The sequence below is a fragment of the Erigeron canadensis genome, chromosome 1 (assembly GCF_010389155.1).
Source record: "Erigeron canadensis isolate Cc75 chromosome 1, C_canadensis_v1, whole genome shotgun sequence".
NCBI classification, from domain to species: Eukaryota; Viridiplantae; Streptophyta; class Magnoliopsida; order Asterales; family Asteraceae; genus Erigeron; species Erigeron canadensis.
The window spans coordinates 3970097-3988725 of record NC_057761.1 but is presented as its reverse complement, the minus strand read 5'-3'; the positions used below and the strand labels follow the sequence as shown (position 1 = coordinate 3988725).

Below are 18629 nucleotides of genomic sequence, written 5' to 3'. Positions count from 1 at the left end.
AACTGCAAATTGGTAGATCTCATCATATTCTCCATTCAAGTTTAGCAGATGTTTCTTCAGATATCAATGACCTTTGATCAGAGTGACTAGTGATAAGTTGATACATTTGTTTATCAAAATGCAATTAGGTAGTTGTATTTCAGCAGGCAAAAAAAAAAAATCACCTTTAAATGTCTAGCTATATCTAAAAACAACAGATAAGCAACTACGAAAAATGATCCTTGAAATAATAGTGATGAATATCTTTCAGACCTTTGCAGTTCCTAGAGGGTTATCTCATATATAACTCCCTCAAGATTTGAAATCACTGATCGAGTGCCAGCAACTTCATTAATCCGCAACCCATGCTGAATGGCTTCTTTTGTAACCATTACGTCCATCCTGCAGAAATATGCATGAGGATTAAACTAAGAAGATGCTGGTATGTTCATCTTGATAATGATTATATGATATTTGACAATGAACTATAGAAGATAGTGAATAGTGATAAGTGATTGGGTGTGCTTCTATTGTTTTAACTTATAGTAATCAAATTATCAGATTATGGAGGCTTACAACTACTTATTTATAAGAAATGGTGTTAAGACCTGACAAAAGATAACATTTTGATAAACCAAAAAGAAATGTCATATAAGTTACGCGACGGACCTTATTTTTACAATTACTGGTTTAAGAAAATACTTTCTGATTTTATGGTACCTAAGATGATAAGCAGACCCTATAATTGCGTATTTAAAAATCACATTTCTAATTACAAATGCTGAGTGATATGTCAGCAGGGACTCAAAACTAAAGAGTGGTCATGACCATTTTGTCCTCTAAGTCATGTTACAAACCTTATTTAGCTGAAAAAGGTTAGTATTCCATGACTAAAGGCACGAATCCAGATAATCATACTAATTCTATGTAGAAGGTACCGAGGTGTGAAATTTACAAAATGAAAAAATGTCCAGAAATGGTTTTTGCACCACTTCTCCCTCTAATACTATAGAGTAACTACCCTAACCCCATAGGTCAATGTACCCCCCTCCTATTAACTCATCCATAACTTATTTAACATACCAACCCAGAACACCTCGAGGGACCTTCTGAATAACATTTTTAGGTCACTTTATAATGTAGAGCAAAAAGGTGTGTTTGTGATTGTGTCTAATGCATTCACATGATATATGTTAAACAGAATAGGTCACTTACATTTTTGAACGAGAGACGTAAGCCAATATGAATTTGCACTGCTCTTTCCCGCAATGACCGAGAAGCTGTTTCACAGTGTCGAAGAGGGGAGGAACACTATTTTGCTGAAAACTTACAAATCGTCAAGAAAAACTAGTGTGGATGCAGATTACATCTCTTAAAATGCACAACTTACTTCAAAAAGCATCGTTTGTGTATATATATGACTTACAAAAGGTATCAAGCGGAATACACAAGTAAAACAATGATATGGTGCATGGACACTATAGTATTAGTAAACTACTAGAAACTAAATACAAGGAACATGCAACGAATGTGAATTTACTATTCAATTTGGTCTGAGCCTTTGACCTTTCAGAATTCAGATGAAGACCAAAAGTAGGGGTGGCAGATCCAAGCCATAACCCGGTCGCCCAATTTGCCACCTCTAACTAAAAGTCTTCTTTAGCAATGTATACATCTATCAAAAGGAAATGATGATGCACATAGCTATTTGAGTCTGCAAAGGCCAAAGATGGGCTTTTTGTTAGTACACCTATTGGCAATAAAGGTTGTTTCGTGACTCGAATGCATGAATGTGTGACCTTCCAGTCAAATATAGTAACCAAGATGGTTACTGTAAGGCTCACCCCACAGCTTATTCATATCTAAACAATCTAGAGGCAGCTTACTGCAAAAGCAGTGCCATCGCCATTCGAGATGAATATATGCAGACGCACATGCAGATCACATGGAAAACTATCACCTACAGCATGCTAATAATAAAAGAAGTCCTCATTTTTAATCTTTCCTTCCATTATTTACCCCATGCCCCAATGAATAGGAAAAAAAGGGTCAGCAGTAAGCATAATTCATTTTTAGACTTCCTTTTCACTATTTACAGGATGCCCCAACGATTAATAAAAAGCAAAAAAAGGTACGAGATTAGACATGTGAAAGCAATCAAGAAGGAAATCTAAGCCTCATGCAATTTGAAGAAGCCACTTCATGCACACAAAGAAAATACACATACAGTAATTCAGAAACGATAAAACGACTAGGATATAGATGTCAGCTCCAAGAATCAGATCAAATCCCTCTGGATGCTTTTGTAATATATGGTTGAGGTGATCAGAGTTTCCCCATTCTAGTTTCTCCGCACTTAAAGCTGTTGACAATGACCCAGTTAGATAGCAAGTACCAAAATGTCTCTAACTTAGTAATCTTACCAGCACATGAATTAGGATTCTCAGAAGATTCATTCAGCTCTATGTTTTTCTTCAAGATCTGAAAAGAAACGTTATGTAAATAGTTATAACCCAGAAAATACAAGGCTTACCATGTCCTTATCCAGAAGAATGAGATCTTGCAATCATGCCTTGAGGACTTCATCATTATGGTCAGTAAGCACAACTTCACGGCAAAATCTGCTGCAAAGAATTCCAGTAATGCCTACAGACAGAGACTCAATGAGTGCATGCCGTGATATCTACAAATAAACAGAATAACAAAGGAGAAACAAGTATATAATCATTTACAAAGTACAAGCACAATAGAACTATAAGCTTAATTGTAGTTGGTAAAAAGGATGAATGTAAATTAACAAAGGGTAGCCTCATGGAACTTGTCATCCAGTTCATATACTTATTCGTTTGCATCTTTTATTTCAGTAACACCTTTAGCTCTAGTCTTGAGATAATACTTGCTTTTCCAAAGTAATTTACTTTACAAATCTCATCCATATTGTATCAATTAAAAATGAACAGGTAAAAATCAAACACATCTTGATCTAAATGTCTCAAGCTGTGGTTCGACAGCCAAACAATGCTTTCCAGTTTCCACTATCTAAGAATACTCAAATTAAAAGTATTCAGACAGAGGAATTTAAATAAAATAAGGTTGCTTAAGAATTAAGATGATAAATGAAGGCAGAATGTTTGTAAGGAACTTTCTTTGTTTTAATTATTTGTTTCAAAAATACAGATACTCGCAGTATGCCTTTTTCCTACAATAAGTTTTGTTTCTTTAGGAGCTATCCCTCTCTTTCACTTTAAACCCTACATATAATCTGAAACTATTCAATAAGACAATCTTTCCATGTTGACCAAGGTAACAATCATGCATGCATGGGATTTAATTTGTGGAACAAGGGATTTTATGCATGCAATTAGGAGCCCACTTCACCCATTACTATGCTTCTTTTTCTTTTCGTATTCTGTTAATCTGTTTTGACGTAGTCTTGAGTTCGCAACGGCCGGGTCATAACTAGTTACTGCAACCTTTATTTTTTCTTTTGCATTTTTTTCTTGTGTGACGAGGATCCCCCACGGATCACTATCAGAACCAAATCTACTTGTATTTGAGCCATGAAACATATTATGGCCAATTCTGGCCTGTTTCATTGTTATAATTCTCGACTCAGGATGTGCTTTGCGCAAAATACAAGAATAAAAATTAGACCTTTCAAATCATTTTCCAAATCTTGATAATATCTAGATTTAGAACCTATGTTGCACGGGAATTGGTACCGGAACGAGAAACGGGTACGGGTACGAGAACGGAAAACGGCAAAACTCGGAAAATCAAGAAACGGGTATGACACGGGTACGGAAATAAACACATAAATATATATATATATATATTATAGATAATGTACCACAAACCCTAAAATATATTCATACGTTGATGTAAACTTCAAAATTCATACATCTTCCAAAGATAATCATAAATCTTTCAAAATTCATACATCTTCTAATACTCTTAATGAGATTATTTACAAGATACATCTTTTAACACTTAAAATAACTACATTATAATTTTTTATTAATAGTTACAATAATAAACTTAACTAATACATGACAAATAAAGTATATTTTACAAGCATAAGGTTGAAAAAAATATTAATAATCACTTAAAATAACTACATTATAATTTTTTATTAATAGTTACAATAATAAACTTAACTAATACATGACAAATAAAGTATATTTTACAAGCATAAGGTTGAAAAAAATATTAATAATAAATGAAGGGGCTAAAAGTAAAATTGGTATAAAATATCTATGGTTGAAAAGTAAAAAGGCATCTCATCTTCACTTTATTATAACCCGCAACCTGCAATCTTCGACGAATACAATCGGAAAACAACAAAAAAAAGGTTATACTTCTAGGTGATTTCATTCGTATTCAAAAAGCCATAACGTATTTATGTTAAAAAATTGGTTGCAAGTTGGGGGTGGCTAAACACATACCAACTCCCCATCTCTCCGGCATTCCCCATCACTTTCTGAGAAGAGCCGCCGGCGTCCCCGTACACGTTTCCGTCCCCGGCGAGTTTCTGGTATGGGGGACGGTGCCTCCACCACGTTTCCGTGCATCAGAGTTTAGAACCGATATTAGCCATACATAGATCGGAATTTTCCGTTGTTACAAAAACCTTTACATGCTTGGCATCTTCAGTAGTTTTTTAAGGTTTCCGTTGAGGCCTCTATCTTTGTACCTTGAACACTAGTGTATACCTATACCTTGTATGGTGAACAAAGAAATTTCCGTAATTTTATATGTTTTATGGTTATTTTATTTCCATAATATAGGTAAATCTTGAATTATTATATAAGCTTATGCATATATTTATTATTCCAAGTGTGAAATATTAGATACAAAGGCCCTTGGAAACTATCAAGACCAAAGTACAATTGAAGATGCCAAACTTGCAAAAGGACTTTGGAGAATATAATAACCTCCAAAGGAGACGGGTTGACGAAGAGTTTAAAAACTGATATCTAGAAAACTGAATCATTATTATAAGATTCCATCCATTATATTATAATGGTAACTTCAGTCAAGGACATGAATGATGGAAAAAGGCCAGAAACTTGTTTATCATAGTTGCATGTCCTGAATACTACGGGTCCTAGTTGTGACAATGAAAAACAATCTATGATTGTTAAATCAACAATTTCAGTCCTACCCCTTAGGTAATGTATTGCGTCTTTATTCTCATTCTCTATTTTTAACTAAAACATACAATATGGGATTGGTTAATAAAATGGTGGCTGCTTGGAAAATTAAGGCATTTCTCACTTAAAAATGTGAATACTCTCTTCAAAAAGAATTTGACCTCAAGTAAAAATAAAAAATAAATAAATAAAATACAAGTTTAATGAAATGGAAGTATAGGAAAACAATGAGGCCAACGGTAGATTAACCACTTTTATGAGGTAATGCACATAACACTGCAAAGGTAACAAGTCGAAGTGTTTGAACTTCTAAGGCACGTCCCAAAGAGAAGAAAGACCGAATTAACCTTTTTCATAAGGGAATTGCCACTACGCTACCACGGTGAGTTGGTTACAAGCTTTAAAGATAATCATCAATTGCAAAATGGCAACATGCTTTTTACACTTTTACCTTGATAACAATTTACTTCAAGAAGCACCATATATAATAATATACATTATCTTTTCTTCCAACCACGAGCTAAAAAAACGTTGCAGGTATGTTTAGTTGGACAGGTAAAAACAAGTAAAATATGCAATCATGATTTAGTAGATATTTGGTCGCTGTGATTGGTAAAAAAGGGAAGTATGTAGTTACCAGTAGGAATATACAGAGTAATTTGCTATTATAGGTATAAGTGGGAAGTAATAAATCAATATATTGCACATATACCTAAAGTATAAATATGCATCAAAGAATACTGTATAGTCATTGATCATAACTGACCTACACCAGATCCTAATTCGACAGCAGAACATCCTTGCAGAAGCTCAGCATTATTTGAAAGGTACTCATTTAACAGTCTTGCACCAGGCCATACCAATTGCCCAGTCAAATCAAAATCAGCTGTGCCACAAAAAGGTAGTACGTGATCAGCTTTTACATCGCATCAAAAAACTAAACAGAATTAGTCGAAAGTAAGAACTTATAACTTTGTTGGAAATATTAACTTTTCTTGGTATTTTCATCACACGAGTAAACATATTACTTTGTTATGATATCAATCTAACTGATTATTGAGAGCTTAAACAAGGGATAAGAGCAACAATCATGATAGTAAAGAAATACATGAATTGATGACCTCTTGTGTATTCAATCACAGATCTTCAAAATACTGTTTTTGAGCACAGCAAAAAGGGCGAGTCTCATAACTAATAACAGATAACCTAAAAGCATATTTGATTGTTGCTGGAAATATAAAGATGAACCATTATTTCAGATATTTCAATATTTTCATGCCTACAGATAACAACATCAACCTCTTCTGATGTGAGCCCAATGAATGCTCTTAAGAAATTATTGTTGAGTATATGCTAACATGGTGAAAGCCTTTGTAACTTCCATATCACTGGCCATGAATTACAAATAGCAAGGAGGCCACATCAGGGTGTAAGTCAGGGAAATCAAAGTGGTCAACAATCTTGACTTTTTTTTGAACAGCTTCAACTTTATACATAGATATGAAGGTCCAGCAACAATCTTGACTTAGCATAAGATTTCCTTCAAAAACAGCGGTCTACAGCTGTTTCCCAGTGTCACGTCTAATGATGTGAGATGTTGCCTCTTATTCTCTACCCACAATCACTGATCAATTTGGCATGCTAGGAACATAGCTAATGTCACATGGCAAGGTATTAAATCAGTAAGTGGTTTGACCCAGGTTTGATATTGTGCACTTCTACAAACTCACTACTGTATCCTAGATAAAGGCACATGATGTTTCTACGCAACAATATGTAAGTCCATATCTTAGTAAAATTTAGCACCTACATTTCATGATAGGACTATCCATGACATATAGGTGTTAAATTCTACTGTGATATGGACTTGCACATTGTTGCATAATTCTTACAATCCAATTTAGTGTATTGGCCTGTTTTCGTATTAGCTAACATAGAGTTTTGGTGCCGACAAATTAATCGACCAACACAAAGGTTTCACTAGGATTTGTTGCCAAAAGAGGTGTGATACAAAATATTACAATCCAATCTAGTACATAAGCACTTTTTCATGTGTACAAATGAACAAGAAATCCATGGTTCAAATAAAATATACCCCTTAATTTTTAACGAAGCCTCTCATCCGTCCATCTTAACACTGAAAGTTACCAAGATGCAAGGTTCAAGTTTTCAACGCTTTCACAAAGAACCCAGTCTCAGTTATAATAATCGACTCCTTAGTCCTAGATTATTTAATTTTATCCAAACAAAGGCATCACAAAAGCACACATAATAGCACGTTGACGAAAACAATAACATATCGCCTCATTTTTTACTTGTCAAACATATTTTCGATTATAATACTTCACCTCATTACAACTTCAATAATCAAAGATCAATCAAATTCATGCTAATAACCAATCTTAAACAATACTATAGCTCACACACAATCATAAACCAACTTTATTTCCAAATACCCATATACAAAAACAACAAAAGCCACAAACTTTTTACAAAAAATGTTAAAAAGTAAAATAAAGGAAACTTACTGGAAGCTGATTGGAGACAAAGAAGCTGAAGAACATTAGACCCAAATGTAAAAGTAGTCAGCTCATAGCTATACACAACATTAGCATAAACAACAAAAAATATATATATATATTAGTTATATAATAGAGATATCTAAGCATATCTAGATATAGATATATAGATATAGATATAGAGATAGAATTATATACTTGTTATCTATAAAAAAATCTCCCAGACAAACTATATCATCATCATCATTAATATTACTCTCTACATTTGGTATATTCAACTGGGTTTCCATAGACATGCTGTTTTTGTGATGAACAGATATTGGGTTGAGAGATTTTGAGCTAATGTTTACTTCTGGTGGTAAAGATTTCAAGACTTTGATGAAAAGGGTTTTAGGGTCCGAATACTAGTAACCGGACCCGGGCTGTTCAAGAAATGATACATTTCAACAAAAAAAAAAAAAAACAAACAAACGTTAATGACTAATGTAAACAGCTTGAATACCCAAAAATCACTTTAAATATACGAAAATACCTAAAAAAATTTTAGTTTTCATAAAATGTCCATTAAATTGCAAATCGCAAATCAGATTTGCGATTCAGACCCTAAATCGCAAATCGCAAATGAGATTTGCAATCTGCGATTTGCGATTTTTTAAATTCATGCTTGATATAAACAGATGGATATTCAGCTCCATTACATCACCTAATGTTAGTACTTTTCTTCAAGTGGCAAACGCAAACGATGTGTCGATGCTTTGCTTTAATGAAAAGGGAATTATATTTTTATCCAGCTCCATTGTCCACTGTAGCAATGTCAAAATGCCTACTTGTCTTCTAGTCTAGTACAATACAAACCCATAAAACAAACCATAATTTGATGATTTGATCGATATTAATTTCGGCTATGACAAAGTGGCAACTGGCCACGTTCTTCATTAACCGTCTCACTAGCACAATATACAGGATGCAAACATATTTACCAAAGTTCTACAACCATCCCTATGGACCCTATTTTCTTAATTTTTCGCTGCAGTTTCAATGCAAAGGCGTATTGATATTTACAACTACTACTATTATTGATATATTTAATACGAATAATTTTGGTAGAATAATTTTCTTGTTATGATTGAATTACTTGGTTACAAAGTTTAAAAATATCGATCTGTTTATATAAAACTTGTAACCCTAATTCAAACCAAAGCATCAACACATCGTTTGTCTTTGCCACTTGAAGAAAAGTACTAACATTAAGTGATGTAATGGAGTTGGATATCGATCTGTTTATATTAAGCATGAACTTAAAAAATCTAAAAATCGCAAATCTGATTTGCGATTTAGGGTCTAAATCGCAAATCTCATTTCCGATTTGCGACATAATTTGATGATTTGATCGATATTAATTTCGGCTATGACAAAGTGGCAACTGGCCACGTTCTTCATTAACCGTCTCACTAGCACAATATACAGGATGCAAACATATTCACTAAAGTTCTACAATCATCCCTATGGACCCTATTTTCTTAATTTTTCGCTGCAGTTTCAATGCAGGGGTGTATTGATATTTACAACTACTACTATTATTGATATATTTAATACGAATAATTTTGGTAGAATAATTTTCTTGTTATGATTGAATTACTTGGTTACAAAGTTTAATAATATCAATCTGTTTATATAAAACTTGTAACCCTAATTCAAACCAAAGCATCAACACATCGTTTGTCTTTGCCACTTGAAGAAAAGTACTAACATTAAATGATGTAATGGAGTTGGATATCGATCTATTTATATTAAGCATGAACTTAAAAATTCTAAAAATCGCAAATCTCATTTGCGATTTAGGGTTTGAATCGCAAATCTGATTTGCGATTTGTGATTTAATGGGTATTTTATGAAAACTCAAAAAAAGTTGGGTATTTTCGTATATTTAAAATGATTTTTGAGTATTCATGCTATTTGCTTTTTTAGAAAACCAAAACTATTAAATTATGTTTTTGTTTGATTTGATTTCTCATTTTCAGGTTCATTTTAGATCGGTTTTGATTTTTATTTCGGTTTTATCTTTAATTTTTTTTATATTTTTTATTTATTATGTTATAAATTTAACTTTCAATTGTTAAAAAAAAAATATGATGTAAAAACTAAAATATAAAAATGTTTTTTATTAACAAATTATATTTTGTATGTTTTAAAACTGATATAACTTTTATAAAACGAATTAAAATTATTGTACATCTTCATCTAAAACATACAATTTATATAGATATGTACACTAAAAAGACAAAAAGTTTAAACATATTAACATATTTACAAATTGTAAGTAATAAATATAAATGTAATATAATATAAATATATAATAAATTAAAATATATGAAACTGAAACCCAAACCGATCCTTTCGATTTTAGAAAACGAAAACCAAATCAATGTTTCGTTCGGTTATCATTTTTGTCAGGTTTTTTCAGTTTTTGGTTTTTCGATTCGGTTTTTGCCCCCTAAGAAGTATATCCAACCTACACAAATACCTTTTGAAGGTCTCAATAAAGGTATCATATAAACGCTTTTATAAAGTAAAAGTTTTAATTAACAATTTTGCTTAAAAACTACGGCTTACAAATCCAACTAAAAGCTATAACTACTTGTGGCAAACATATATTTTATGATAAAAATAAAATAAAAATATATAAAAATTAATATTAAATTAAAAAAATATATAATTATGAAAATAATTAACTACCTAATATTGAAATTATGAGTCAACTTTGAATAAAATAAAGACAAATTAAAGAATATAGAGACAAGGAAATGAAATTTAACAGAGTTATTTCAATGACCACGGGCTTTAGCGACTTTATAAATATAAACAACCTATAAAACAATGGATAGTCACGCTAATTAAATTGGTATATTGGTAAGGTCTTTAACCGTATACAGATCTATCAAGGTTCAAGTGTAATTTTCTATACATCCTTATAAAATAAATTTCTCTTTTCTCCTTAATTTTAAAAATTTGAAATGACAAATTTACCTCCATCTTAATACATTTATATTTCCATTTTATAAACTGTAACTAAAATAACCTTAAAAAACTCAACCTCTATTTCTCTCACGCAGAAACACATAACAAAACCTAACTCAAAATTCGTCCCCCTTCTCCCCCTTTCATATCCCACCGCAACAATTCATCACATCTCTGACCACAAATGAAATTACTTTTACGTTAATAACCACACCATCACCGCCGCCATTACCCGCTGCTGTATTGTACGGACACCAATCTAGTTACATTTATAAGAATGGATTAGTAGGAGTTTTCAAGAGTTTTGGTTTTCAAGTAGACATTTGTTTAATATAAAATAATAGTAAAATAATATGTCGTTAAATAAAAAATAACAATGGGTAGTCATAATATAACAATACATTTATAACAGAATTGTCATGCATGAGTATTTTTTGATTTCTTTTGGAAAAATTTTATTTTATTAAATGTGTACTAAACAATGTCTCCATAACGCTAATTAGCAATTTTTTTAATTTTTTAAAGGCCAACAAATTTTTATAACATTATCACGTCCAACAAAGTGTTAAAACATGTGATATCCAAAAGGCGATCATGCCAGAAACATAAGAACAATTACAAGCGATTAATATGTCACAATAATTTGCCCGAAAAGTTGAAATCGATCCATTTCCCTGCCCCAATTGAATATTGTTGTGTTTCAATCTCACCTTTGACCACAAGAATCCACTTTTAATCTTCTAAATAGTATGATTAGAGGTGGATCGACACCTATTGACAGCCATGTTATTACAAACCCTCCACAAACACCATAAGGACACCATCATGATAAATTAGTTCGCTCCATTTCTCTAATTATTTTAACTACGTAGCCGAGAATTAATAAAGGCCCAAAAGGTGTTTAATTGAAGCAGGAACGAGGGAATGAAGTCTACACCACCTTGCGACTTCCTGCGATATAATAAGAGACACCGCATGATAGCCAAACAAGTGCTCACTGTCTTCAAACTCGGTCACAAAAAAACGCAACATGGTTATATTTGTGATAACCGGCCCCTCTCTTAGCAAGTTCCATTTTAGATGGGAACATATCCAACCATAATCTCCACCTAAACATATTTAGTTATAAAGAGCCAATTATTTCAAGAAAAACAATCAACCAATATCATGCGAATTCTAGGCAAACAACTTCCTGACTGGCCGAGTTGAGAAATTAATCCCATCTATACCATTTTGAGACAACACAATAGAACCGAGCATATTAATTAATAACTTTAATCACATCCCGTGCGATCAGCCCAGTTGGACATGTCGCCCAATTAAAGCAAATTCCTTTAATATAATAATCTTCCCCATACTTTTTTTTTATGGCACTCCATACTTATTTTGTCATTTTGATTATCATTTTGTCTTCAATCATTAGGTTTTCCAAGTTTGATAGTTTTTCCAAGTTTGTCTCGCCCACATGATGCATAGTAGATGGGAATGATATATTTGTCAGAATTCTAGGACGTGGTTTTGGGATGTGATATCCGTTGAAAACACCCTAAACCCTTAATGTAATCGTCACTAATAAAATAACATTAAATTATATTGTAGAAATATAATATTATAGAAATATAATATTCTATTGATGTATTAAGCTAGATATAGTAAACATTAGTAAAATAAAATCAAATTTAAAACTATATAAAAGAGTTATGTTTAAATAAAATAGAAAAATTTAAAAATAAAAAAATTATTTTATGATTCGTGACTCGTAACATGACTCGGACCGACTCGTACAATAAAACACGAGTCATGCTACGAATCTGGAGCAAAACCGAATTATCTATCGAGTTGCTTCATTTTCACTTGATTTTGACTCGACTCGCACAAGTGAACTCGTGATTCGTACGATTTGACAACAATGCCATTATCTTTTAAAGGAAAGAAAAAAAGACGCCTTGCCACTTGATGTTTATTGATGGGGTTGGTGAGACAGCGACTCATACAAGTCATGCCTATCGTTTTGAGTGAATGAGTGCTTATACGAGTAGTTTTTTATATTATGCGCCAAAAGCCCAAAAGGTTTTAGTAAGTTTAGTCCTTTAAATTCTCTTACAGAGTACATTATAAAAGTTTTAGAAGAAAATAATAAATGTAACAAATTTTATATGTTAAAAAAAAGATTTGTTACGAAATAATGAAAGATTATTGTTGAAAACCATATATCTTGTAATGTTTGCATTATGCATGTGCTTAGATTTACGAGTTAGAAATATGTATAGAAATTTGACCCAAATAGTTTTTAAAGAGAGAGTTAGAAACGATTCTATATGGATCCATGGATCATATTTTTCAATAAATATACAGAAATTTGACCCAAAAAGTTTTCATTATAATTTGAAATATTTAAAATGGATAAATTATAATTAAAGACACACAATTTTTATTACCAAATTCGTCACTAAGATGAACCATTTTTCCCAAATTTTTATCCTGTCACGGTTTCAAAGTTGTACCAACTTTTTAATAAATTGGGTACCAATAGTCATTTTTTTAATAAGACGAGCACCAATATTCATTTTAGGATTGATAAAGAAACGGGTTAAGAAGATACCACATAAATCAAAAAATACTCGCATACTTCCAATATACCGTAATATATGAGACCAAGATCAATACCATATTAAAATAAGATACCGAGATACCGGTATAATCAATACCAAAGTCAATGTTGTCAAAACCAAGACAGGCATAGAACAAACCAGTCTAGTCTCACACTCATTCGTGAATATATGTATCATTTTTCAAGTCGGCCGATTCTATACAAAGTGAACAGATAATAGATTGAAATCGACATTATGATATCTTATTCATCACTCCACAACAACATTTTACCAAACTAGTCTTCACCAACCCCAACCATTCCACAACTAAATTACCTAAAACACCCTTTACCAACTCCCTATAACAAACATTATCATATGTTTCCATATACAATATTTCAATCAATTCATATATAACACAATTTTCATACAATATCATCCACCACCCTGTGCCAAAACCCAACATGACCCTCCTACTCATTCCCCTCTCCATCACATTAATCTTCTTGTTTTACAACCTCTACCAACGTCTAAGATTCAAGCTCCCACCCGGCCCGAGCCCAAAACCGATAGTCGGAAACCTTTACGACGTTAAGCCCGTAAGATTTCGTTGCTACGCTGAATGGGCTCAGCAATATGGTCCCATAATATCTGTATGGTTTGGGTCAATTTTGAACGTTGTCGTATCGAACAGCCAATTGGCTAGAGAAGTGCTTAAGGAAAAAGACCAGCAGTTGGCTGATAGACATAGAAGTAGGTCAGCTGCTAAGTTTAGCCGTGATGGTCAAGATTTGATTTGGGCTGATTATGGGCCACATTATGTTAAAGTTAGAAAAGTTTGTACACTTGAGCTGTTTTCACCTAAGCGACTCGAGGCCCTTAGGCCTATTCGAGAAGATGAAGTTACGGCTATGGTTGAATCCATATTTACTGATTGTACACACCCAGGTATGTCCATAACAAAATGTTTACATATATTTTGTCTTTTTATACATATACAATTACTTATGGTTGGGACTTTGATCCATTGATATCATTATTCTAATTTATAATTCATTTCTTTGTTAGTTGCATTAAGTTTGCCTAATCAATCAAATATTCTAGTTATTTCAGATTGAAAAAGTAGGTTTGAACTTTTTATAAAGTTGTTACTATGGTCCTACTATACCAAATAGAGATGAATAATTGAATAGATGGATCTTAAACCTACCACAAACGGGCTCGGAAAATATAAATCACATAATATTATGGTTAAAGAGACATGATCGATATTTAAACTCTGACTTCTGTTTTTGTGTTATATATGTGTCCACCACTACTTAAGTTCTTTCTATGTTAATGCTTTTTGACTTTTAGTCTAAACAAAATGATCACTACCTATTACCAAACAGATAATATAGTTGTTTGACTATTCTAAATGCATTAAAAATAATGAAAAATTCTGCTTTTAGAAAAACTGATGGGTAAACACAGATATAAACCTTATTAAAGGATGTGGTTTTAATCAGGTCAGTTTCAAAAGAATCTAGGCATTGATATGGAAATGGGTCAATGCGGGTTGAGTTTCATTCACAGTGCTAAATTTTTGTGATACAATGGGCCAAAAATGACCAAAAGTCACTTATCGCGGTTTCAAATGCTTACAACCTTTCATAAATAGTTCTGTTGAAGAATTAGACTAGTTTTTATATGATATAGTTCTTGTAATGAAGATTGATACATCTCTTATTTTTAAAACTCTGAAACAACTGGCAGTGAGTTGCTGATGGGTAACGGGTCAAACCGACCAGACACATTCAAATATGTATATATTGATCTAGTCTTGTTTTTTCAAACATTCACCATTGTATTTGTACAGATAAGATTGGCAAAAGTTTGTTGGTGAAAACCTACCTTGGAGCAGTAGCTTTTAACAACATTACAAGACTTGCCTTTGGGAAACGATTTGTGAACTCTGAAGGCGTGATAGACGAGCAAGGGAAAGAGTTTAAGGCCATAGTAGCAAATGGGCTGAAGCTTGGTGGATCTTTAGCCATGGCAGAACACATTCCATGGCTTCGTTGGTTTTTCCCACTTGAAGAAGAAGCTTTTGCTAAGCATGGTGAACGCCGTGATCGTTTGACTAGAGCCATTATGGAGGAGCATACTGCTGCTCGTTTAAAATCTGGAGGAACCAAGCAGCATTTTGTTGATGCATTGCTCACCCTACAAAAGCAATATGACCTGAGTGACGATACTGTCATCGGCCTTCTTTGGGTATCTATCACTCCTCTTTCTTCTAATAATAAGGACGATAGTGATTTGGATGTGGTTGAAAACTTGAAAATGATTATTAATTACTGCAATTTAAATTCAATAAACAATTTTGAGTGTCTGAATATGGATACTAAGGTAAGGTGTAGCTGTAAAAACATTTTAAATAAGTTTGCTAAATACCATTAAGCTTAACAACTTAATATATGATCATACAAAAAGTAACCACAAGAAAACTTCAACATGATAAGTTGGGCAAGTCGGGCAAATTGGGTAACTGGTTCAAAATAGATAAAACTGTGTAGGAGTTGAAGAGGTACACATAGGCTTGAGTTGACCTGCAGAATTTTTTATCCAAGATTTGTTTCAAGCAATTAACATTTCAGTATCATTACAAAGAATGTTCCATTTATCATTTGACCACTCTCCTTTACTCCTTGTAATCTGTTATATTTATCTATTTGACCCGATATTCATTACATACAATCTAAACTAACCCATTTAAATGTCTTTTATGCATGAACAGGACATGATTACTGCAGGAATGGACACAACTGCAATCTCTGTAGAGTGGGCAATGGCCGAGCTTATCAAGAACCCAAGGGTGCAACAAAAAGCCCAAGAGGAATTAGATAATGTTATTGGATATGAACGTGTGCTCACAGAGCCTGACTTTTCCAACCTTCCCTACCTCCAATGTGTAGCAAAAGAGGCATTGCGGTTGCACCCTCCAACCCCACTCATGCTCCCTCACAAAGCAAACACAAGTGTCAAAGTTGGTGGCTATGACATCCCTAAAGGCTCCAACGTTCATGTAAACGTTTGGGCTGTTGCCCGTGACCCTGCTACATGGAAAAACGCACTAGAGTTTCGTCCTGAACGGTTCCTAGAGGAGGATGTGGATATGAAAGGACACGATTATAGACTTTTGCCATTTGGTGCAGGAAGGAGAGTATGTCCAGGTGCACAATTAGGTATTAATTTGGTTACCTCTATGTTGGGTCACCTACTACACCATTTCTCCTGGGCTCCAGCTAATGGCCTGAGCCCAGAAGAAATTGACATGTCAGAAAATCCCGGGTTGGTCACGTACATGCGGACTCCTCTAGAAGCCATCGCCACACCTAGGTTGCCAGCCATTTTGTACAAACGTATGGCCGTGGATATGTAATCAATTTTCTTCGAGTTTCTTCAAGGATTCAGTTTACTTTGGGAATTTGTGTTTTATCAAGAGATGTAAAAGTTAAGGTCTTGCAAATTTGTTTATGTTATGCTAATAGGATACCACAAAAACATATATGAAAGGCATTCTCAGAAAATTCTCAAGCTTTTTCTATAATTACGAGCGTTATCTTTTAGTCATACATCACAGATATATGCTTTTATGGTCGTGTAGAACTGCTGGTTAATTACTCAAAAAAGACAATCAAACTTTTTTTCTTTTCCTTCTAGCCGTCTTATCACGGTACGAAAAGTCCAAAACCCATCGAGTTCTCTGTGTTGATTTCTAGTGTGGTATCATCAGGCCCATTGATGAACCATGGGCCATGGTTAGGCAGTCCAGTTGCACAGGCCCAAAACCATACATGGGCCACCAATTTTCATTCAAAGATATATACTGAACCCAACCGATTTACCCATCATGATTGATTCAAAAAGTTGTGTATGAATATTATCACCAGCCATTTTATGATTTTATCCCCGAGTCCCCGCTAAATTGCATATTCATCACATACTCGTAGTCGTCTCAGTCATTTGGGACTGAAAGTTAATTGCTTTGTGATAAAAACTTTAAGATTACAAACGCCAATACTAACTTCCAGTGTTTTTAAGTAGTGGCCATGTCAAAAGAACATATTTCATGAAAATGGTATAGACGATTGAGACTACAATATTAGATTTCTATAAGGCCAAGAAAATAAAGATGGATGCCGGACACAATTCGATTAGATTTTAAGCCCAACTCATTGACTCAATATATTGGAAAAATCCATAGTCACCGACTCGTAGTTTTTGATTCGAATCGAAAACATAATTTTTTTACTCGTGACTCGGAACGTGACTCGACTCGTAAGAGTCAAGATATTTTTAAGTAATACATAATATCGTATATATATATATATATATATGTGACGTCGTTAGAAGCAAAATTTAAGTTCGTTATCGTAATAAATTTACCAAAATATTATCCAATAATTTTGAGACATAAACTTACAATTTATCTCCAAATTCATAATAAAATGATCAAAACTACATAGATGACACCCAAAATAATGTAGCAGATTTAGTATAATATATAATATATATCCATAGTATCAAAGTACAATAATTATAAGTTTGCGGCTCGTGACTCAGTCCAAGTTCAAATAGCGACTCATAAGAGTCTGGAAAAAAATGAGTCACCCAACAAATCGACTCATTTTTAGTGTAAATCGACTCGACTCGTAAAAATCGACTCGTGACTCGTAAAAATTTAACAGCTATGGAAAAACCTATTCTCCAAGTGCTGAAAATGAGAAAGAGAGTAAATGGATATAAATACATATAATTCTATAAGTTATACTAAATTGGTAACAAAATAGGTTTTGGGTAAAATGTATTTGATGACTATAAACTTGAATATATCGTTGCTTTGTAATAATATGGGAAGTGATATTTATACAACGAAATTTAGCCATCTACAAAAAACGTACAAATTGTAATGCACATAATACAACTGAATAATGCAGCAACTGTTGTAAATGTCTAATTTTTGTTATAGAGGTATCATTTCCCTAATAATATGAGTGATGTTTATTGCTAACTTATGTTGTAAAGTAGAATTATTAATAGATTGGTTGATATATGGTAAAGTCTAAGATTGAAAAGTCTTGGTTCAAATTCTTGTGTTAGCAAAATGCTCTCAGAATAGATTCAAAGGTTTTCCAGCATGAATGTTCTTTATAATTAGAGTTGAATATACGAAATAGGCATGTCATCGAGCATAAATTAACCATTTTAGAAAAAATGAAAAAAGAATGCCAGAAGGGTCTTTCAGAACGTTTATGCTGAACATATTGAAATTTCAAATATTCGCAATAGACATGAGAATTAGATGTTAACCATTTATTCAAATT

At 33.0% G+C, this 18629-nt stretch overlaps 2 protein-coding genes across 2 annotated transcripts; one reads left to right on the top strand and one right to left on the bottom strand.

Moving 5' to 3' along the window:
• Window positions 1-87: 87 nt before the first annotated feature.
• On the bottom strand, window positions 88-8080 carry LOC122608832 (protein N-lysine methyltransferase METTL21A). The gene is made up of 8 exons (XM_043781913.1): window positions 7850-8080; window positions 7661-7728; window positions 5899-6018; window positions 2552-2625; window positions 2403-2460; window positions 2240-2341; window positions 1195-1306; window positions 88-381 (listed from the first exon to the last, which is right to left on the bottom strand). The coding sequence occupies exons 1-8, from the start codon at window positions 7945-7947 to the stop codon at window positions 264-266; spliced, it is 750 nt and encodes a 249-aa protein (XP_043637848.1). The 5' UTR covers window positions 7948-8080; the 3' UTR covers window positions 88-263.
• A 5598-nt stretch (window positions 8081-13678) lies between these two features.
• LOC122579549 (cytochrome P450 98A2-like) lies at window positions 13679-16852 on the top strand. Its single transcript, XM_043751742.1, has 3 exons — window positions 13679-14208; window positions 15119-15516; window positions 16040-16852. The coding sequence occupies exons 1-3, from the start codon at window positions 13725-13727 to the stop codon at window positions 16682-16684; spliced, it is 1527 nt and encodes a 508-aa protein (XP_043607677.1). The 5' UTR covers window positions 13679-13724; the 3' UTR covers window positions 16685-16852.
• Window positions 16853-18629: the final 1777 nt, after the last annotated feature.

Excerpts from the sequence above, each read along its gene's own strand:
- LOC122608832 (XM_043781913.1), bottom strand. The coding sequence starts at position 7,947 with ATGTCTATGGAAACCCAGTTGAATATACCAAATGTAGAGAGTAATATT. Across the intron at positions 7,729-7,849 it reads GATTTTTTTATAGATAACAA|CTATGAGCTGACTACTTTTA; the intron begins GTATATAATTCT and ends TGTTGTGTATAG. Across the intron at positions 382-1,194 it reads TACGTCTCTCGTTCAAAAAT|GATGGACGTAATGGTTACAA; the intron begins GTAAGTGACCTA and ends ATATTTCTGCAG.
- LOC122579549 (XM_043751742.1), top strand. The coding sequence starts at position 13,725 with ATGACCCTCCTACTCATTCCCCTCTCCATCACATTAATCTTCTTGTTT. Across the intron at positions 14,209-15,118 it reads TACTGATTGTACACACCCAG|ATAAGATTGGCAAAAGTTTG; the intron begins GTATGTCCATAA and ends GTATTTGTACAG. Across the intron at positions 15,517-16,039 it reads CTGTCATCGGCCTTCTTTGG|GACATGATTACTGCAGGAAT; the intron begins GTATCTATCACT and ends ATGCATGAACAG.